The sequence below is a fragment of the Heterodontus francisci genome, chromosome 34 (assembly GCF_036365525.1).
Source record: "Heterodontus francisci isolate sHetFra1 chromosome 34, sHetFra1.hap1, whole genome shotgun sequence".
Classification (NCBI taxonomy): Eukaryota; Metazoa; Chordata; class Chondrichthyes; order Heterodontiformes; family Heterodontidae; genus Heterodontus; species Heterodontus francisci.
In genome coordinates, this window is record NC_090404.1 from 2658457 (window position 1) to 2681345 (window position 22889).

At 54.5% G+C, this 22889-nt stretch overlaps 1 protein-coding gene across 1 annotated transcript in view; it reads right to left on the bottom strand.

Annotated features, from left to right (window-relative positions):
* Nucleotides 1-1884: 1884 nt before the first annotated feature.
* LOC137348912 (matrix metalloproteinase-14-like) overlaps nt 1885-22889 on the bottom strand; it is a 49470-nt gene continuing 28465 nt past the window's right edge. The window contains exons 5-9 of the mRNA XM_068014142.1: nt 19967-20160; nt 14602-14740; nt 11658-11808; nt 10334-10449; nt 1885-2822 (exon numbers count right to left, since the gene is read on the bottom strand). Coding sequence (XP_067870243.1) covers nt 2509-2822; nt 10334-10449; nt 11658-11808; nt 14602-14740; nt 19967-20160 — 914 coding nt within the window. The 3' untranslated portion in view covers nt 1885-2508. The remainder of the gene's footprint in view (nt 2823-10333; nt 10450-11657; nt 11809-14601; nt 14741-19966; nt 20161-22889) is intronic.

The window sequence follows — 22889 nt, forward strand, 5'->3', positions numbered from 1 at the left end:
ATCAGGGACAGATGTCACTACCACACCCTATATCCTACTGAGTGAGGGCAGGGGAGAAACAACGCCACTGAGAGGTCCCAGTTTGAAACCAGGAAGAGCCTGAAATTTCCGGGCCCCCCATCGGCCCTTTCCGAATGGGACTACAGCAGACTTGAGCCCTGTTTGCAGTGAATCACTCGTCGGGGGCCCTTGGCCTTCTTTCTGCTACCCTCTCCTCGGGGCTGAAACCTGGGCACTCTCCCCTCCTCCTCCTCCTCCGACCTCACCCCATGATCCCTCCGACCAACAACCCAGGATACGTCAATCCCTACCTCCGCCTTCCCCTCCCCCACTTCCCGGCCAAACCGTGCGCGCTCCCTCTCAACCCCGCACAGATGGATGACGAGACACTCTCAGGTGGGCCTCCTCCGTGGCGCCCCCCCACCGAGCGCTCCTCTGACGGCCTGGATTGCTCAATGTGAGGTTCTCTGCCGCCGACGTGAATCTCCAGATTTTTGCGGCAGTCCAGTAAACGAGGCGCGCGACAAACCATTTAAGAATGAAAGTTGACCTACGAACTCAGTGGCCAAGTTGCCAACCTGAGGCCTACAGTCACCCCGGTTACCGATGTAAAACTGATGCAGTTCCCCTTCCTACTGCACCAACCCCCCCATCCCGACCCCAACACCCCGCCCCCAAGAGCTTCAAGAGGGGTTTCGAGCTGATCGCAGGCTCCCGTCAGACAGAGGAAGTGTCACAGGGCCAGCTGTCACTGGGATATTCTACAAAGGGGAGCAGCACAGTCTCCGGCATTCTTTTAAAGAGCAAATCTCTCACCGGGTCTCATCTTCACCCCCACCGCATTGAGCCATCCCCCACCCTGGGGCACTGACCCCTTCCCCACCCTGCACTGACTCCTCCCCCACCCCACACTGACCCTCCCCAACCCCGCACTGACCCCTCCTCCACCCCGCACTGACCCCTCCCCCACCCTGTACTGACTCCTCCCCCACCCCGCACTGATCCCTCCCCCACCCCGCACTGACCCCTCCCCCACCCCGCACTGACCCCTCCCCCACCCCGCACTGACCCCTCCTCCACCCCACACTGACCCCTCCCCCACTGACCCCTCCCCCACCCCGCACTGACCCCTCCCCCACCCTGCACTGACCCCTCTCCGCACTGACCCCTACCCTACCCCGCACTGACCCTCCCCTACCCCGCACTGACCCCTCCCCTACCCCGCACTGACCCCTCCTCCACCCCGCACTGACCCTCCTCCACCCCGCACTGACCCCTCCCCCACCCCGCACTGACCCCTCCCCCACCCTGCACTGACCCCCACCTTCCCCGCCTACACTGATCCCTCCCGCCACACAGAATAGGCCAATCCTCCACCCTGTCCTGAGTTCTGTGGGGGTCAAATTGGACCCAGAGGTCAAAGTGGACACGAGTTCAAAGGGTGTAGGTGGGAAGCTGCTCCTTGGGCACAAGGGCCTCTCGGCCTGCCCTCTCGGCCTGCCCTCACTGCCTTCCCATTGATGGAGTTTACCGCCACCCTCAGAGGGATTAAAATGCCCACTAAATACCCAAAAATGGGTGAGGGTGGCAAGGGGGTGAGGAGGTAGGGGAGGGGGCTGTCATAAAAGGTCACGTGAGGTGAGGGAGCCTGAATCGAGAGTGCAGGAAGAACAGGCTCAATGTATGGTTCCACCACAGACAGAGAAGAGGAAGAGGAGGAGGGAGGGGGAGGAGGAGGAGGAGGATGAGGAGGAGGGAGGAGGAGGAGGGAGGAGGGAGGAGGAGGAGGGAGGAGGATGAGGAGGAGTAGGGGAGGAGGAGGGGATGCTGAGACGCGGGGAGGAGAGAGGTTTGGAGGGAAGGAGGGAATTTTTCGGAGGCATGATTGGAGGGAGGGAGGAGGGAATTTTGGAGGGATGTGGTAGGTTTGGAGGGAGGGAGATAGGAGAGGGAGGTTTGAAAGAGAGGTTTGGAGAGGGAGGTTTGGAATGAGATTTGGAGGGAGTTTAGAGGGAAGGTAGTGGGAGTTTGGAGGCAGTTTTCAGGGAGGTTTGGAGAGGGAGCTTGGGAGGGACGGTGGAGGGAGCTTGGAGGGAGACTTTATGAGATGCTTGAGGGGAGGCTTGGAGGGAAGTTGGAGGGAGTTTGGATGGAATATGGAGGGAGTTTGGAGGGAAGTAGGGAGGGAGTTTGGAGGGGGTTTGGAGGGGGTTTGGAGGGGGTTTGGAGGGAGTTTGGAGGGAGTTGGGAGGGAAGGTGTTTGGAGGGAGGCTTGGTGAGATGCTTGAGGGGAGGCTTGGAAGGAGGTTGGAAGGAGTTTGGAGGGTGTTTGGAGGATGTTTGGAGGGGTTTTTGGAGGGGGTTCAGATGGAGGGTGTTTGGAGGGAGTTCGGAGGGGGTTCGGAGGGAATTCGGAGGGAATTAGGAGGGGTTTTTGGAGGGGGCTCAGAGGGAGGGTGTTTGGAGGGAGTTTGGAGGGAGGGAGCCTGGCCATTCGGCCCTGTCCTATCACACCTTGTCCAGCAGGGAGCGGTGACAGTATAGCAGGCGTTTTGGAGTTCCATTTCTCTTGAAGACAATGACGAGACAGGCCAGGATAACAACACACATTAACAGTAGAACAGGGACCACAATGGCAGCTGGATTGATGCCTGTTGGAGTTTCATCCACCTCCACCACAATCTCTTCATCCGTGTCCAGGTCAGGGTCTGAAAGACAGCCAAACCAGTCCCGTAGCATTGACTTGGGGTATCCAGGTTCAACCTTCAGATTCTGGTTATTAAACTTCCAGTAGTGATTTCCTTTGACAAAGTAAGTGAAGGCTGCAGGTATGGAGAGCGGGTGGGGAAAGGAAAAACCACCAGAAAACAATGGTTACAAAACCGACAGCCACGTTGGAAAGTATCAAACCCTCCCCACAACCATCTCCATATCAGTGTCCAGCTCTCCCACCACATTACACACAATCCTCCAGTGTGACGATGATAAACTATCTCTCCTCAGCCTTCTCAACCTGCCTGCAGTCTCTGACATGGCTGACCACTCCATCCTCCTCCAATATCTCTTCCCCATCATCCAGCCTGCTGGGACTGTACTTGTTTACTACTAATCTTATCATCAAACACTCCCAGGACAGGTACAGTACAGGGTTAGATACAGAGTAAAGCTCCCCCGACACTGTCCCCATCAAACACTCCCCAGGACAGGTACAGTACAGGGTTAGATACAGAGTAAAGCTCCCCCTGCACTGTCCCCATCAAACACTCCCAGGACAGGTACAGTACAGGGTTAGATACAGAGTAAAGCTCCCCCGACACTGTCCCCATCAAACACTCCCCAGGACAGGTACAGTACAGGGTTAGATACAGAGTAAAGCTCCCCCGACACTGTCCCCATCAAACACTCCCAGGACAGGTACAGTATGGGGTTAGATACAGAGTAAAGCTCCCCCTGCACTGTCCCCATCAAACACTCCCAGGACAGGTACAGTACGGGGTTAGATACAGAGTAAAGCTCCCTCTACACTGTCCCCATCAAACACTCCCAGGACAGGTACAGTATGGGGTTAGATACAGAGTAAAGCTCCCCCGACACTGTCCCCATCAAACACTCCCAGGACAGGTACAGCATTCGGATTGGCTGCTCTCTGCTTTGGGAGCCTGAGTGTTGAGAGCCTCAACGAGGTGCAGCTGAGAGTGCTGGTGGCAGTTGGAGGTTGCAGAGGTGGAGAGAGGAGCTGCACTGAGCAAGGGAGAGCAGCTACCAACAAGCAGAGGAAAACTCCAACAACAGTCTCCATTAAAGAGAAGAAAGGGACATTTTTTGGAAACAAGGCTTTGTCTGGAGGTGGGTGCTGAACACCAGTAATTTACTTTGGACTGTTGGGGGAGGAACAAGTGGCTGGAACAACAAGGGGTGGGGCTGCCAATTCAGCAGGAATCTGTGCTGCTGCAAATGCACACAGGGAAGCTCCCTCCCCACCCCAATTGCCAAGCCTGGGTCAGCTGAAGCTGCCCAGCTAAACAGACGGAAGGGGATAGATAGTGCCTGGGCAGCTTCAGCTGACCCAGGTGAAGACGACTCCCCCAACCAGAAGACCGGAAGACCAACTTCAAAGACTGTTTGTTTTAAGTGTACTGTGAGCACCACCTCCAGAAAGCAAGTCATCCCTTCCAGCCTGCCTTTGCCTCTCCTCTCTTACCTCAGCCTCTCCACTAACCTGTTGTTTGTTTGTTTGTCTTTTCAAATTTTTCTGTGAATCGCTGTTATTTAGTGTGCAAGTCCACAATTTGGGGTGGGTTTAGCTCTTAGACCCATGGCAAGCCCTTCATCACCGGTGGCGGGGCCCTCTACTACCTACGCAGCTGCAGCTTCTGTGGCTGCCCACGTGGCCCCGTCACCCTTTAAATTATTGACATGCAGCCATGGGGTGAAGAGCTATCCCCACCCCAACATGTCTATTGAGGCCTGCGTTAAGGCAATGGCCGTGGTTGTCGGCCCCTCGGCCATTGTTGCGGCCTCAAAGATGTATGGGAAGGCTGTGTTCTTTTTGAAGACCGAGCGGGCGGTGTCCCTGGCCCTGAGTAAAGGGCTCACTGTGGGGGGGACCTTCCTGCCAGTGGACCCTCTGGGGGCCACTGCGCATCGGATAATGTTGTCCAACGTCCCACCCTTCATTCCCAGTGAGCTCCTCCTCCCCCACCTGCACCATCTGGGGGAGGTGAGGTCGGGGATCACCCCAGTCCGGCTTGGTCTTCGGGAGCACAGCCTCCAACACGTCTACTCCTTCCGCCGCCAGTTATTTATGCAGCTGGCGCGGGAGGAGGACACGGAGGGCCAATTTAATGTGGAGTTCCAGGGGACGGCCTACCGCGTCTTTTGGACCTCGGACGGGGCGCGGTGCCACGTCTGCAAGGGGGTGGGGCATGTTCGGAAGAACTGCCCCAACCTCCCGGCCGCCAGCTCCACCTCGGCGGCCCAGAGTGGTTCCACAGCACCTCCTCCCACTCCCCCCGCACATCCAACAGACACCGCTCAGTCGGTTCCGGAGGCTGTGGTTTTCACAGCCTCTGGCGGGGAGGGGAGCGTCCGTCCGAGCGGAAGGAAGACGCGGGGAAAAAAGAAACATCGTGAGGCACGTCTCCTGGACACTTTGACTCAACCCGAGCCTGAGCTCAGCCCAAAGCCCATTCCCATGGAATCCACCTGTCCCAGGGCTGGGCTCAGGCCCAGGGTGACTAAAAAGGGAAAAAAGGGTGCGGAGGCGGAGGCCTCTGATGACATGGAGGTCTCTGAGTCTCCGCGCCCAAGTGCGAAAAAGAGGAGAAGGCACCCCTCCACAGAAATAACACAGGGCCCTGAGGTGCAGGGCCCATCTGTTGGAGGGGAGCTGCCTCCTGTTTCTGGTCCTCAGGTTCTCCCTACCGCCACCACCAAGGCTGCAAAGTCCGGGCAGGAGCACTCTATTCCTCAGGATGGAGGGGAGGGGATGGCCCCGGTACTTGAGGCCCCTCCTGAAGGAGTAAGTGGGGCCCTGCTTGTGGTGGGGGAGCCTGGGGAAACCGCCCATTCCGCCACTGCGACTGGGTCGGGTGTCCTGAATGAAGGGGAGGGTGAGGCCCCAGAGGGTCGGGCCTCCCAGCTGGAGTCCACCACCAACCAGGAGACACCCGACCCAGTTATAACTGAGAATGCTGCCCCATCTGCTGGGACTGTGGGTGCTGGCGGAGCGGGAGATGGCCTCCTCTCGCCGCCTCCAGTCTCGGCTCCGGCTGGTTTCCCGGAGTCCGGAACTTCTGTCTCCCTTGGACCACTCATTGGCCTGGGGATGGAGGTGGAGGGGGGTCCTGAACCGCTGGTGCCTACAGGCTCCAGTTTCACAATAGAACCCAGAGAGGACTCCTCCGCCATCGATCCTGGGGGTGGGATCGTGACGGAGGCGGGACCAGCTGGCGCGGCCGGGACGTCCGCCCCACAGTGTGTGGTGGATGTGTTGGCCGCTGGCGGTGACGACCCGGAGGAGGATGGGGATTCGGTGCGGGGCACGGAGGATGATCTTGATTCCATCGCCAGTGAGGTGGTGGAGTCCCTCGTGCCTCCCACCGAATCTCCTCTCATCCCCACGGCGGAACTCCGGGATTTCCTCGCGGCTTGCAGGGGTTGCCGCAATAAAGTTCAGCTGGCCCTCGACCGTTGGTCGAATCTGGCGCTGATCATACAGTCCGTCCGTGCCGCCCTTAAGATAGCGGGCAAGCGCGCGGACGTGAAACTGGTTGAGAGGCGCCGTTTTAATGTGTTCCTCAATGGGTTGCTGGGGGAGTGGAGGGCCAGGTGCACTTCCACTCCCTCCTCACAGTGAGGTGTTTGTGACGGGTTTTTAATTACCTTTGACATGAAGATAACCATAGCCAGCCTCAACATCAACGGCAGCAGAGGGGCTCACCGCAGATTTCACAATCTCTCAGTCCTTAGGGAAGGGAGATACGCGGTGAGCTTTCTGCAGGAAACCCATACCGTTCCAGGAGACGAAGCCACCTGGCTCCTGGAGTGGCAGGGTAGGGTCTACATGAGTCACCTCACCCCTATTTCTAGTGGGGTGGCTATCTTGTTGGCCCCGACTTTTCAGCCGGAGATCTTGGGGGTCAAGGAGCTAGTGCCGGGCCGCTTGCTCCACCTCGCCGTTCGCCTGGGTAGCGTGCCGCTCCACTTTGTGAACGTGTACGCGCCCAGGCCCGGCGCGTTGCAAGCGCGCTTCTTTGAAGAAGTGTCCGCTCTCTTGAGCTCCATCGATAGCGGCGAGTGCATCATCCTCGGGGGGGATTTTAACTGCACCCTCGAGGTGGGGGATCGCTCCGGTCCCCAGCGCGGCCAAGCGTCGGTGGAGAAGTTGAGGGGACTGATCAGCTCCTTTAACTTGGTGGACGTCTGGTGGAATCTCCATCCCGACTCCAGCGCCTTCACGTGGAGGTCTGGAGGAGGAGGGTCGCGAATCGACCGCCTCTACATTTCGCAGGCGTACGTCTCCCGTGTTTCGGCGGCCTCCATGCGGCTGGTGCCGTGCTCGGACCACCGCCTGGTGTGGGCGGAGTTCACTCCACTCCGCACGCGGGCGGGGTCCGCGTACTGGCACTTTAACAACCGGCTGCTGGAGGACGTGCGATTTCGGGACTCGTTCTGTCGATTCTGGGCCGACTGGAGAAGGAAGCAGGGGGGCTTCCTCTCCTTGAGGCTATGGTGGGATGTGGGCAAGACTCACATCCGCGTCTTCTGTCAGGAGTACGCGAAGGGGTCGACCAAGAGGCGGGAAGCCGAGATCGGGCGCCTTGAGAGGGAGGTGCTCGACTTGGAGTCCCGCCTCGGTCATGCCGTCGTGGACCCGGCTCTGTGGCAGGCGTACAAAGAGAAGAAGGGCGCGCTGAGGGACCTGCAGCTCATAGGGTCCCGAGGCGCGTACGTGAGGTCGCGGATCCAGATCCTGGAAGATTTGGACCGCGCCTCTCCCTTCTTCTACTCGCTGGAAAAATGGCGGGGGGTCCGTAAGCAGCTCATCGAGCTGCTGGCCGACGACGGATCCTCCATCACGGATCCGGAGGGAATGGGCCTCCTGGTCCGGACTTATTACAGTGCGTTGTTCTCTCCGGATCCGTCCAGCGAGGATGCGCGCAGAGTTTTGTGGGAGGACCTGCCGCAGGTCAGCCCGGAGGGCGCTGAAGGATTGGAGGCTCGCTCACGTTGGCGGAGCTGACTGGCGCCCTCCACCAGCTCTCGAGGGGCAAATCCCCAGGGCTGGATGGGTTGACCGTGGAGTTCCTCAGTGGCGTTCTGGGACGTCCTGGGGGACGATTACGCGCGGGTCCTGGGGGAAAGCCTGGCGACCGGGGAGATGCCCCTCTCATGGCGCAGGGCGGTCATCGTCCTGCTGCCGAAGAGGGGCGATCTCCGCCTGCTTAAAAACTGGCGTCCGGTCTCCCTCCTCAGCACGGATTATAAGATCTTTGCCCGGGCTATGTCTACCCGCCTGGGCTCCGTGCTGGCCCACATGATCCACCCCGACCAGTCCTACACGGTCCCGGGCCGGTCCATCCAGGACAACATCCACCTGGTCCGGGACCTGCTCCATCTTTCCCAGAGGACTGGTCAGTCGGTCGCCTTTCTCTCCCTCGATCAGGAGAAGGCGTTCGACAGGGTGGATCACGATTACCTTTTCGGGACTCTGCGCGCTTTCGGACTCGGGCCGCATTTCGTGGCCCGGGTCCGACTTTTATACGCCGCCGCAGAGTGTCTAGTCAAAGTTAACGGGTCCTTGACGGCGCCCCTTCGATTTGGGAGAGGAGTGCGTCAGGGATGCCCCATGTCCGGCCAATTGTATACCATCTGCGTGGAGCCCTTCCTGTGCCTGCTTCGCAGGAGGTTGACGGGATTGGCTCTGCGCGAGCCGGCCATGCGGGTCGTCCTCTCGGCTTACGCCGACGACGTGCTCCTCGCAATCACAGATCCCTTTGACTTGCGGAGGATGCGCGACTGCCAGCAGACCTTTTCTGCCGCGTCCTCCGCGAGGATCAATTGGGAGAAATGTTCCGGACTCCTGGTTGGTCAGTGGCGGGTGGACTCCCTGCCGGAGGAGATGACACCTTTTGCGTGGAGCACCACGCACCTCCTCTATCTGGGAGTCCACCTTAGCCCCGCTGAGGAAGCCTGGCCAGCAAACTGGCAGGAGTTGGAGGCGAAAGTCACCGCTCGGCTGGGGCGCTGGACAGGACTGCTCCGAGTGCTTTCTTACAGGGGCCGAGCGTTGGTCATAAACCAACTGGTGGCCTCCATGTTGTGGTACCGGTTGGTCACTTTGGCCCCGCCCCCTGTATTTGCCACCAAGATCCAGAAGAAACTCGTCGATTTCTTCTGGGGCAAGAGGAAACACTGGGTCTCTGCCGCGGTCCTGAGTCTCCCGATCGAGGAGGGCGGTCAGTCGCTGGTGTGCGTCCGCACCCAGGCTGCGACTCTCCGCCTTCGGACCCTGCAGAGATACCTGTACGTCGAGCGTCCTCCCAGATGGTGTGCGCTGGCGACGTATTTTTTCCGCCAGTGTCACTGCCTTCAAGACGACACGCAGCTCCCGGTGGAGTCTGTTAGCCGCGCCTCTCTGAGGGAGTTGCCTGTCTTTTACCGGGATCTTTACCGAGTCTGGAACATGGTCGCCTCCAGTCAGGGCGCTCCCCCGCCGGCGGAGGTGAGCGCCTCGGCTGTCAGGGCGGCCGACTCCGGGGAAGGTCCGGAGGGCGGAGGAGTAGCCGAAACCCCCGGGACGCCCCTCACTGCGGGTGGCGAGGGGGCCCGGGAGTGCGGAGCGATCCCGGCCGAGCTGACCCCCGCTCGGCCGGAACTGCTCATCGGACCCAGGCCCCGAAACCCTCCTCGGGAGCCGGTCCCGCACAACCCGAGCCGCCTCTCGGAAATGCCCTCCGTGCCATTCCAATCGGCGCGGAGGGGTTTCCTGTACGGGCTGCTCCTGCACACTCTCCACTTCCTCGCCCTCGTCAGCCGGCCGGACACGCCCTGGCGGTCCGCGTTGCCATCTGGCGGCGAGGGGAAACCCCGATGGAGGTCTCTCTACGCGGGAGTCTTCCCCCTCTACATCGGGGACCTGGGGTGGAGGGTGCTGCACAGAGCAGTCCCGTGCAATAGGCTTTTAAGTAGGTTCACGGACTCCCAGGCCACCTGTACTTTCTGCGGCCTGGACGAGTCCATGTTCCACATTTATACGGAGTGTGCGAGGTTGCAGCCCCTATTTGAGTATCTGAAGGGGCTGCTCCTCAAATTCTGGCTGCACTTCAGTCCCACGCTCCTGATCTTTGGGCACCCGGTGCGGAGGCTCTTGGGCCGGGAGGAGGATCTCCTCGTCGGTCTGCTCCTGGGCCTGGCCAAGGTGGCAATTCACAGGTCCAGGTTGCGGGCCGTTGGGGGGTCCGTCCTCCCCGATTGCCTGCCCCTCTTCCGCGGTTACGTTCGCGCCCGGGTGTCCCTGGAAAAGGAGCATGCGGTGTCCGCCGGTACGCTTGAGGCCTTCCGCGACCTGTGGGCACCGCAGGGACTGGAGTGCATTGTCGACGCCGAGAATGGCATTTTAATTTGAGTTTTTTGTTTATTTATCTGGTTTTAATAATGTTATTTTAAAATTATGTATATAAAGGGGGCCTGAGGAGTAAAGGCCCCCTCGACGTGAAAAATATAAAAGGGGCCTGGGGTATAAAGGCCACCTTAAAAAGAAAAAAAAAAACGGGGTTAGATTTCTGCTCTACTTTCCCGTGTTCAGCGCGGGAGAATCAGGATCCCTTACCTCCATCCTCTGAAACGAAGGCAGCCTTGGGAGATTCTGGAATTCCCTGCCAGACGCTGATTGGTTTCGGATAATCGGTGTCCACGGACCGTGAGTCCTCATTGTATCGGTAATACCTAAAGGGGTGGGGGAGGGGAAGCAGGGGAAACCAAATGCCATTCAACAACGGTGTGCTTCAAGATCTGGAAATACTGAGTCTCACACACAGAGCAGCAAGATCCCATCTCCCATCCTCACTCAGTGTGGTACTGAGTCCCCCACACACAGAGCAGCAAGATCCCATCTCCCATCCTCACTCAGTGTGGTACTGAGTCCCACCCACACAGAGCAGCAAGATCCCAGCTGCCATCCTCACTCAGTGTGGTACTGAGTCCCACCCACACAGAGCAGCAAGATCCCAGCTCCCATCCTCACTCAGTGTGGTACTGAGTCCCCCACACACAGAGCAGCAAGATCCCATCTCCCATCCTCACTCAGTGTGGTACTGAGTCCCCCACACACACAGCAGCAAGATCCCATCTCCCATCCTCACTCAGTGTGGTACTGTGTCCCACCCACACAGAGCAGCAAGATCCCAGCTCCCATCCTCACTCAGTGTGGTACTGAGTCCCACACACACACAGAGCAGCAAGATCCCATCTCCCATCCTCACTCAGTGTGGTACTGAGTCCCCCACACACACAGCAGCAAGATCCCAGCTCCCATCCTCACTCAGTGTGGTACTGAGTCCCACCCACACAGAGCAGCAAGATCCCAGCTCCCATCCTCACTCAGTGTGGTACTGAGTCCCACACACACACAGAGAAGCAAGATTCCAGCTCCCATCCTCACTCAGTGTGGTCCTGAGTCCCACACACACACAGAGCTGCAAGATCCCAGCTCCCATCCTCATGCAGTGTTGTACTGAGGTCCCACACACATTGGGGTTCTCAGGATCTGGCTCATCTACGCATCCTCCTGCAGTTGAATATCCCACCGAAGTGGATAACCAAGACTGACCGAGGAGCCATGGATTGCAGATGGGGTGGTTGTAAGCTATGCAGAGCCCAGGTAGGCCCCAGGCTTCAGGTCCAAACTCCCCCCTCCCACCACCAGCCCAGCTCCACGGTCCCGCAGGTCGGCTTCACCCGGTCCCTTGGCCCGGGTCCCCCACAGGTCATGACTGCCACTTGACAGCCTTCGGCCCTTCAGAGGCAGGAGAAGTAACGGCCATCTTAGATCCAATGGTTCCTCCTCCACTCGCCCCTCCCCACACCCCCACCCCTGTCATGCCACCACCTCTCTCTTCCCGATGTTCCTCCTCAAATGCATCCCCAAGACTTACTTGTTTCCCCGGAAGAAGTAAGTCTTCCCATTCACGCTCCACTGGAGAGCTGCATCGATCCGGTCCTTCGGCAGCCTGGCCCCTAAATCCCTCAAGTTCCTGGGGTATCCAGACTGCAAGGATGCCTCCTTGAATACCCAGTAACGATCACCTGTACAGCAGACCCAGTCGGTTAACACAGGAGCAGCAGAAAGGCCGAGGAAGAAACATTGATGGACTGATATAGACAGACTAGCAGAGTGGGCGGACAAGTGGCAGATACAGTTTAATACTGACAAGTGTGAGATGATGCATTTTGGCAGAGCGAATAGGGAGAGGCAATAAATAATGAACGGGGCAGTTCTAAAGAGTGTGCAGGAACAGAGTGACCTGGGATTGCATGTGAATCGATCTTTGAAGATGGCAGGACATATTGAGAGAATGGTTAGCAAAGCATATGTGATCTTTGGCTTCATAAATAGAGGCACTGAGTACCAAAAGCAGGGATGTTATGCTGAACATTTATAAAGTTCTGGATAGGCCTCAACTAGAGTACTGCATCCAGTTCTGTTCACCACACTTTAGGAAGGATGTGAGGGTCCTTGTGAGGGTGTAGAGGAGATTTACCAGAATGGTTCCAGTGATGGGGGATTTTAGTTACAAGGTGAGGTTGGAAAAGATGAGTTGTTCTCCCTGGAGTAAAGGAGATTGAGGGGAGATTTGACAGAGGTGTACAAGATTATGATAGGCTTAGATAAGTTAGACAAGAAAAAACTGTTCCCATTAACTAATGATACAAGGACTGGGGGACACAGATTTAAGATTTTGGGCAAGAGATGCAGGGGAAATGTGAGGAAGAACCTTTTTACGCAGTGAGTGGTAATGACCTGGAACTCGTTGCCCATGAGGGTTTTGGAAGGGGCAACAATCAATAATTTCAGAAGAAAATTGGATGGGCACTTGAAGGAAATAAACTTGCAGGACTACAGGAATCGAGCGAGGGAGTGAGACTGACTGCATTGATCCACGGAGAGCTGGCACAGACTCGATGGGCTGAACGGCCTCTTTCGAGCTCTATCAGAAAGACAGACCGACATACAAAACATTCTGCATTTAGATGGCACTTTTCTCAACCTCACAATGACACAAAGCTCTCCACATGCTGAGAAAGGACATTTTTTTTTAATAAATGTAGTCACTGTTGTAAATTAACAAATGCAGCAGCTGAATTGTGCACAGCAAGATCTCACAAATGTGGTTTTACTTTCTGTTTATTCGGGGATAAATATTGGCCCCTGAGGAAAGCGAGGTGTTGATAATAATCAGGGATTGGATAAAGTACAGAGGGAGAAAGGGTTTCCTCCACAGGCAGGAGGCCCAGCAACACAGAGGGATAGACATTAAAAACATGGGGAGGATAGAGGTAGAGGGGAGATGGTGAGAAAGGTCTTTACACAGTCAGGTGTTGTGATCTGAACGGCCAGTGCAAGCTGATTCAATCGGAACTTCCAAAAGCAAATGGATACATTTGCAGAAGTCTGGAGATACGGCAGCAAGTGGGAGAACAGAACCTGCGGAGAAATCCACTGCTCCCTTTCCCACAGGAAACCCTCATGTAAACTACAGAGGGCGGACTGGATCTCTGTTTAATGTTACATTCCAAAGGATGCCCTGTCTGACAGTGTGGCACTCCCTCAGTACTGACCCTCCGACAGTGCGGCACTCCCTCAGTACTGACCCTCCGACAGTGCGGCACTCCCTCAGTACTGACCCTCCGACAGTGTGGCACTCCCTCAGTACTGACCCTCCGACATTGCGGCACTCCCTCAGTACTGACCCTCCGACAGTGCGGCACTCCCTCAGTACTGACCCTCCGACAGTGTGGCACTCCCTCAGTACTGACCCTCCGACAGTGCGGCACTCCCTCAGTACTGACCCTCCGACAGTGCGGCACTCCCTCAGTACTGACCCTCCGACAGTGCGGCACTCCCTCAGTACTGACCCTCCGACAGTGTGGCACTCCCTCAGTACTGACTCTCCGACAGTGCGGCACTCCCTCAGTACTGACCCTCCGACAGTGTGGCACTCCCTCAGTACTGACCCTCCGACAGTGCGGCACTCCCTCAGTACTGACCCTCCGACAGTGCGGCACTCCCTCAGTACTGACCCTCCGACAGTGTGGCACTCCCTCAGTACTGACCCTCCGACATTGCGGCACTCCCTCAGTACTGACCCACCGACAGTGCGGCACTCCCTCAGTACTGACCCTCCGACAGTGCGGCACTCCCTCAGTACTGACCCTCCGACAGTGTAGCACTCCCTCAGTACTGACCTTCCGACAGTGTGGCACTCCCTCAGTACTGACCCTCCGACAGTGTGGCACTCCCTCAGTACTGACTCTCCGACAGTGTGGCACTCCCTCAGTACTGACTCTCCGACAGTGTGGCACTCCCTCAGTACTGACCCTCCGACAGTGCGGTGTTCCCTCAGTACTGACCCTCCGACAGTGTGGCACTCCCTCAGTACTGACCCTCCGACAGTGCGGGGCTCCCTCAGTACTGACCCTCCGACAGTGCGGTGTTCCCTCAGTACTGACCCTCCGACAGTGTGGCACTCCCTCAGTACTGACCCTCCGACAGTGCGGGGCTCCCTCAGTACTGACCCTCTGACAGTGTAACACTCCCTCAGTACTGACCCTCCGACACTGCGGAGCTCCCTCACCATATGTACCAAGTGGGGTCAGTGTCAGTGCTAGGTGATTGATCTCGGGAGTGGGACCTTGTGACTCGGAGGTCAGTGTGTGGTCACTCAGGCGATGGTGTTGAGGGAAACTCGGGATTCAGTGAAATCTCCATCGCAAGTGTTCCAGGATGGGGATCATGATAATAAACAGTGAGAATGAGATGCGATCCCACCACACGGGCAGGCCTGCAGACACACACTGACACCACACTGTCATACCAACCTTTAAAGAAAACAAACAGGCTGTCCTTTCTCTCATAGGCTGCATTGATTCCTCCCGGCAGACCCCGCCAGAAATGACCAATCGGCATCGGGTACCCGTCCAACACTCGATTGTCCCTGATTCGCCAAAACCATTTCTCCTGTTGCGTGGTTTGAAGGAGCAGGAAATGGACAGGAAAACAGAAAATCAGTACAGGGTGACTGCTGACCAAAGGACAGGGCAGGACAGAGTCTCAGAACAGTCTCAGAGTCAGGGCCTGTTAGCACAGAGTGATATCTGCACATTGACTGGTGTCTCTCAGTCCCTCTCTCTCAGTGTGATATCTGTACACTGACTGGTGTCTCTCAGTCCCTCTCTCTCAGTGTGATATCTGTACACTGACTGGTGTATCTCAGTCCCTCTCTCTCAGGGTGATATCTGCACACTGACTGGTGTCTCTCAGTCCCTCTCTCTCAGGGTGATATCTGCACACTGACTGGTGTCTCTCAGTCCCTCTCTCTCAGGGTGATATCTGTACACTGACTGGTGTCTCTCAGTCCCTCTCTCTCAGGGTGATATCTGCACACTGACTGGTGTCTCTCAGTCCCTCTCTCTCAGTGTGATATCTGTACACTGACTGGTGTATCTCAGTCCCTCTCTCTCAGGGTGATATCTGTACACTGACTGGTGTCTCTCAGTCCCTCTCTCCCAGTGTGATATCTGTACACTGACTGGTGTCTCTCAGTCCCTCTCTCTCAGTGTGATATCTGTACACTGACTGGTGTCTCTCAGTCCCTCTCTCTCAGGGTGATATCTGTACACTGACTGGTGTCTCTCAGTCCCTCTCTCTCAGGGTGATATCTGCACATTGACTGGTGTCTCTCAGTCCCTCTCTCTCAGTGTGATATCTGTACACTGACTGGTGTCTCTCAGTCCCTCTCTCCCAGGGTGATATCTGTACACTGACTGGTGTCTCTCAGTCCCTCTCTCTCAGGGTGATATCTGTACACTGACTGGTGTCTCTCAGTCCCTCTCTCTCAGGGTGATATCTCTACACTGACTGGTGTCTCTCAGTCCCTCTCTCTCAGGGTGATATCTCTACACTGACTGGTGTCTCTCAGTCCCTCTCTCTCAGGGTGATATCTGTACACTGACTGGTGTCTCTCAGTCCCTCTCTCTCAGGGTGATAACTCTACACTGACTGGTGTCTCTACGTCCCCTCTCTCTCAGTGTGATATCTGTACACTGACTGGTGTCTCTCAGTCCCTCTCTCTCAGGGTGATATCTGTACACTGACTGGTGTCTCTCAGTCCCTCTCTCTCAGGGTGATATCTCTACACTGACTGATGTCTCTCAGTCCCTCTCTCTCAGGGTGATATCTGGACACTGACTGGTGTCTCTCAGTCCCTCTCTCTCAGGGTGATATCTGTACACTGACTGGTGTCTCTCAGTCCCTCTCTCTCAGGGTGATATCTGTACACTGACTGGTGTCTCTCAGTCCCTCTCTCTCAGGGTGATATCTGTACACTGACTGGTGTCTCTCAGTCCCTCTCTCTCAGGGTGATATCTGTACACTGACTGGTGTCTCTCAGTCCCTCTCTCTCAGGGTGATATCTGTACACTGACTGGTGTCTCTCAGTCCCTCTCTCTCAGTGTGATATCTGTACACTGACGGGTGTCTCTCAGTCCCTCTCTCTCAGGGTGATATCTGTACACTGACTGGTGTCTCTACATCCCCTCTCTCTCAGTGTGATATGTGTACACTGACTGGTGTCTCTCAGTCCCTCTCTCTCAGTGTGATATCTGTACATTGACTGGTGTCTCTCAGTCTCTATCTCTCAAGGTGATATCTGTACACTGACTGGTGTCTCTCAGTCCCTCTGTCTCAGGGTGATATCTGTACACTGACTGGTGTCTCTCAGTCTCTCTCTCTCAGGGAGATATCTGTACACTGACTGGTGTCTCTCCGTCCCTCTCTCTCAGTGTGATATCTGCACACTGACTGGTGTCTCTCAGTCCCTCTCTCAGCGAGATTTCTGTACACTGATTGGTGTCTCTCAGTCTCTCTCTCTCAGGGAGATATCTGTACACTGACTAATGTCTCTCAGTCCCTCTCTCTCAGTTTGATATCTGCACACTGACTGGTGTCTCTCAGTCCCCCTCTCTCAGGATGATATCTGTACACTGACTGGTGTCCCTCAGTCTCTCTCAGGGTGATATCTGTACACTGACTGGTGTCTCTCAGTCCCTCTCCCTCAGGGTGATATCTGTACACTGACCGGTGTCTCTCAGTCCCTCTCTCTCAGGGTGATATCTGTACACTGACTGGTGTCTCTCAGTCCCTCTCTCTCAGGGTGATATCTGTACACTGACTGGTGTCTCTCAGTCCCTCTCTCAGGGTGATATCTGTACACTGACTGGTGTCTCTCAGTCCCTCTCTCTCAGGGTGATATCTGTACACTGACTGGTGTCTCTCAGTCCCTCTCTCAGCGAGATTTCTGTACACTGACTGGTGTCTCTCAGTCTCTCTCTCTCAGGGAGATATCGGTACACTGACTGGTGTCTCTCAGTCCCTCTCTCTCAGGGTGATATCTGTACACTGACTGGTGTCTCTCAGTCCCTCTCTCTCAGGGTGATATCTGTACACTGACTGGTGTCTCTCAGTCCCTCTCTCAGCGAGATTTCTGTACACTGATTGGTGTCTCTCAGTCTCTCTCTCTCAGGGAGATATCGGTACACTGACTGGTGTCTCTCAGTCCCTCTCTCTCAGGGAGATATCTGTACACTGACTGGTGTCTCTCAGTCCCCTCTCTCTCAGGGTGATATCTGTACACTGACTGCTGTCTCTCAGTCCCTCTCTCTCAGGGTGATATCTGTACACTGACTGGTGTCTCTCAGTCTCCTCTCTCTCAGGGTGATATCTGTACATTGACTGGTGTCTCTCAGTCTCCTCTCCCTCAGGGTGATATCTGTACACTGACTGGTGTCTCTCAGTCCCCTCTCTCTCAGGGAGATATCTGTACACTGACTGGTGTCTCTCAGTCCCCTCTCTCTCAGGGTGATATCTGTACACTGACTGGTGTCCCTCAGTCTCTCTCAGGGTGATATCTGTACACTGACTGGTGTCTCTCAGTCCCTCTCCCTCAGGGTGATATCTGTACACTGACTGGTGTCTCTCAGTCTCTCTCTCTCAGGGAGATATCTGTACACTGACTGGTGTCTCTCAGTCCCTCTCTCTCAGGGAGATATCTGTACACCGACTCGTGTCTCTCAGTCCCTCTCTCTCAGGGTGATATCTGTACACTGACTGGTGTCTCTCAGTCCCTCTCTCTCAGGGTGATATCTGTACACTGACTGGTGTCTCTCAGTCTCCTCTCTCTCAGGGTGATATCTGTACACTGACTGGTGTCTCTCAGTCTCCTCTCTCTCAGGGTGATATCTGTACACTGACTGGTGTCTCTCAGTCTCCTCTCTCTCAGGGTGATATCTGTACACTGACTGGTGTCTCTCAGTCTCCTCTCTCTCAGGGTGATATCTGTACACTGACTGGTGTCTCTCAATCCCTCTCTCTCAGTGTGATATCTGTACACTGACTGGTGTCTCTCAGTCCTGCCACATCCAGGAGATATCTGATTTTCCAGTATTTCCCTGCATACCTTAATATTCCAACATTCTCAGGATTCTTACATTTTTCAAAACTTTATGGTCCCTCCAATATTCCCATGCACTCCTTGCCTCTGATATTCTAGCATTCCCAGTGACCCTGCAAAATTGCAACATTTCCAGGAGCTCTCCAATACTCCGAGGGAAATCATGTTTAACCAACGTATTGGAGTTCTTTGAGGGAATTACATGTGCTGTAGATAAAGGGGAACCAGAGGATGTATGGTACTTAGAATTCCAGAATGCTTTTGGTCAGGTGCCTCATCAAAGGTTATTACGGAAAGTAAAGCTTACGATATAGGGTGTAATATATTGACACAGATAGAAGATTGGCTGGCTTACAGGAAACAGAGTGTAGGCATAAAAGGGTCATTTTCTGGTTGGCAAGATGTAACGAGTGGTGTACCACAGGGATCTGTGCTGGGGCCTCACCTTTTTACAATTTATATAAATAACTTAGATGAAGGGACCGAAGGTATGTTTGCTAATTTTGCTGATGACATAAAGATAGGTAGGAAAGTAAGTTGTGAAGAGGACATAAGCAGGCTACAAAAGGATATAGATAGGTTAATTGAGTGGGCAAAGACCTGGCAAATGGAGTATAATGTGGGAAAGTGGGAAATTGTCCACTTTTGCAGGAAGAATAAAAAAGCATATTATCGAAATGGTGAGAGATTGCAGAGCTCTGCGATGCAGAGGGATCTGGGTGTCTGAGTGCATGAATTGCAAAAGGTTAGTATGCAGGTACAGCAAGTAATTAGGAAAGTTAATAGAATGTTATTGTTTATCACGAGGGGAATTGAATACAAAAGTAGGGAGGTTATGCTTCAGCTATACAGGGTATTGGTGAGACCACATCTGGAGTACTGTGTACAGTACTGGTCTCCTTATTTAGGGAAGGATGTAAATGCACTGGAGGCAGTGCGGAGAAGGTTTCCTAGACTAATACCTGGAATGGGTGGGTTGTCGCATGAGGAAAGATTGATAGGCTAGGCTTGTATCCGATGGAATTTAGGACAGTAAGAAATACAGAAGATCCTGAAGGGTCTTGACAGGGTGGATGTGGAAAAGATGTTTCCCCTTGTGGGAGAATCTCGAACTAGGGGTCACTGTTTAAAAATAAGGCGTCGCCCATTTAAGACAGAGATGAGAAGAAATTTTTTCTCTCAGAGGGTTGTGAGTCTTTGGAATTCTCTTCCTCAAAAAACAGTGGAAGCAGAGTCTTTGAATATTTTTAAGGCAGAGGTAGATAGATTCTTGATAAGCAAGGGGTAAAGGTTATCAGGGGAGTTAGAAATGGGGAGAAATCAGTTCAGCCATGAACTTATTGAATGGTGGAACAGGTTCGAAGGGCCAAATGGCCCACTCCTGCTCATAATTTCTATGTATGTATGAGGGTCCAGTAATATTCCAAAAGTCCCAGGGTCCCGTAACATTTCAACATTCCCAAGTTCCCTCCGATAGTCCCAGGATCCCTGCAATATTCCACCATTCCCAATTTCCTTCTGATATTCCAACATTCCTAAAATCTTGCACATTTCCAACATTTACACAATCCCTCCAATATTCCAACACACCCAGGGTCACTCCAATATTGCAACATTTCCAGGATCTCTCCAATCCTCCCAGGGTCCCATAGTATTCCAACATTCCCAGGGCGACTCCAATCCTCCGTGATTCCCAGGGTCCTGTATAACAATTCCCAGTCCAATGGTTAACGCACCTTGAAGACAAACATTTCTCCTCGCAGGAAGGTGACTGTGTCCACATGCCCATCACAGATCCTGGGCCCATACGGAGACGAGGGTTTGGTGGGATGGTATGGGTCCTTGGTGGGCTTCTTGGGTACCTTGGGCGGTAAGGTGGGCAATCTCTTGGTGGGTTTGGGTTTGGGTCTGGGATCATAGTCAGGAGGTCCTGTAGGCGACAAGAGTGGAAATTAGGACAGCATCCACAGTTAGGCAGAATCTGATCGGGATCAGTCCGACCCCTCCCTGAAGGGACAGCACTGAAAACAGCACAGCAACAACCAATTACAGCCAACGACTCGACAGTGACTCAGGTCATCCCACTTCATCAAACCCCCAACAGCAGATCCTCGTAACTCTTTCCAGGCCAGGAGCAGGGTGATATCTGTACACTGACTGGTGTCTCTCCGTCCCTCTCTCTCAGGGTGATATCTGTACATTGACTGGTGTCTCTCCGTCCCTCTCTCTCAGGGTGATATCTCTACACTGACTGGTGTCTCTCAGTCCCTCTCTCTCAGGGTGATATCTGTACACTGACTGGTGTCTCTCAGTCTCTCTCTCTCAGGGTGATATCTGTACATTGACTGGTGTCTCTCAGTCCCTCTCTCTCAGGGTGATATCTGTACATTGACTGGTGTCTCTCAGTCCCTCTCTCTCTCAGGGTGATATCTGTACACTGACTGGTGTCTCTCAGTCCCTCTCTCTCAGGGTGATATCTGTACACTGACTGGTGTCTCTCAGTCCCCTCTCTCTCAGGGTGATATATGTACACTGACTGGTGTCTCTCAGTCCCTCTCTCTCAGGGTGATATCTGTACACTGACTGGTGTCTCTCAGTCCCTCTCTCTCAGGGTGATATCTGTACACTGACTGGTGTCTCTCAGTCCCTCTCTCTCAGGGTGATATCTGTACACTGACTGGTGTCTCTCAGTCCCTCTCTCTCAGGGTGATATCTGTACACTGACTGGTGTCTCTCAGTCTCTCTCTCAGGGTGATATCTGTACACTGACCGGTGTCTCTCAGTCCCTCTCTCTCACGGTGATATCTGTACACTGACTGGTGTCTCTCAGTCCCTCTCTCTCAGGGAGATATCTGTACACTGACTGGTGTCTCTCAGTCCCCTCTCTCTCAGGGTGATATCTGTACACTGACTGGTGTCTCTCAGTCCCTCTCTCTCAGGGTGATATCTGTACACTGACTGGTGTCTCTCAGTCCCTCTCTCTCAGGGTGATATCTGTACACTGACTGGTATCTCTCAGACCCTCTGTCTCAGGGTGATATCTGTACACTGACTGGTGTCTCTCAGTCTCTCTCTCTCAGGGTGATATCTGTACATTGACTGGTGTCTCTCAGTCCCTCTCTCTCAGGGTGATATCTGTACATTGACTGGTGTCTCTCAGTCCCTCTCTCTCAGGGTGATATCTGTACACTGACTGGTGTCTCTCAGTCCCTCTCTCTCAGGGTGATATCTGTACACTGACTGGTGTCTCTCAGTCCCCTCTCTCTCAGGGTGATATATGTACACTGACTGGTGTCTCTCAGTCCCTCTCTCTCAGGGTGATATCTGTACACTGACTGGTGTCTCTCAGTCCCTCTCTCTCAGGGTGATATCTGTACACTGACTGGTGTCTCTCAGTCCCTCTCTCTCAGGGTGATATCTGTACACTGACTGGTGTCTCTCAGTCCCTCTCTCTCAGGGTGATATCTGTACACTGACTGGTGTCTCTCAGTCCCTCAGTCCTTTACAGCCTATGAATATCCATTGATCTGCTGTCACTTTTGTAAATACGAAAGCCAATTTGCTGTGAGCAATAACAGCTGACTGGGAACCAATGGATAATCCCGTGTGCTGATGTTAGTTGAGGGATATATTTTGACTGCAGTACACTAGGTGGAACAGCCATTCACTAATTCGAGACAACGGGAATGGAATCTTTGATTTCCTGCTGACGATGTGCGGACGGGGGCTCTGGGTCTGATCGTCTGACCCTGAAAGACTTTATCTCTGGTTGGGCAGCAGTCAGAGAACTGGTCTGTCTCCTGTCCTCGGCTGTCTGTGAGGGATGGTGATCGGAGCTTGACCCTCCCCCCTTGTGACTGTGGGCTGCATCTTTTCAGTCGGAAACGAGTGAGACAGACAGCGAGAGGTTTGAGTTGTTTGTCTTAACACACGGAGTTGGACGTAGATATTACTGATGTGGTCATGATGTATTAACACAAAGGGTGATGCAGGTTAGGGTAGGGCTGGGCGATAATCAGCCCTGCTTCCTCAGTCTTGTACATTCTCTCTTCTATTGTCTCGGTGGGATAGGTCTAACTCACTTTCCTTCAAATTGATGAATATTGAGGGTTGTGACAGACAGCAGTGATCAGATGCAGGGTGACAATTCCAGTTACATAGCAAGTAGAGAATATTGCCATGACCATGGGCCTGTTTAAAAACACACAGTCAGACTTCAGTAATGGGAACAGACTGAGGGAGTGTCTATCAGGTGTCAAGTTGTAGCTCACTGAGGAGGACTCCTGTCTCTGAGTCACAGAGCTGTGGCTTCACATCCAGACGCACCACATACTCGAGTGCAATGTTCCAGGCTGACACTCCCCCGATGAGGGAGTGCCACACTGTCGGAGGGTCAGTACTGAGGGAGTGCCGCACTGTCAGAGGATCAGTACTGAGGGAGTGCCGCACTGTTGGAGGGTCAGTACTGAGGGAGTGCCGCACCGTCGGAGGGTCAGTACTGACGGAGTGCCGGACTGTCGGAGGGTCAGTCCTGAGGGAGTGCCGCACTGTCGGAGGGTCAGTACTGAGGGAGTGCCGCAGTGTCGGAGGTGCTGCCCTTCAGTTGAATCAGTAAGCTGAATCTACCCCCCTCCAGTGGGAGGTAAAGCACTGCAGTGT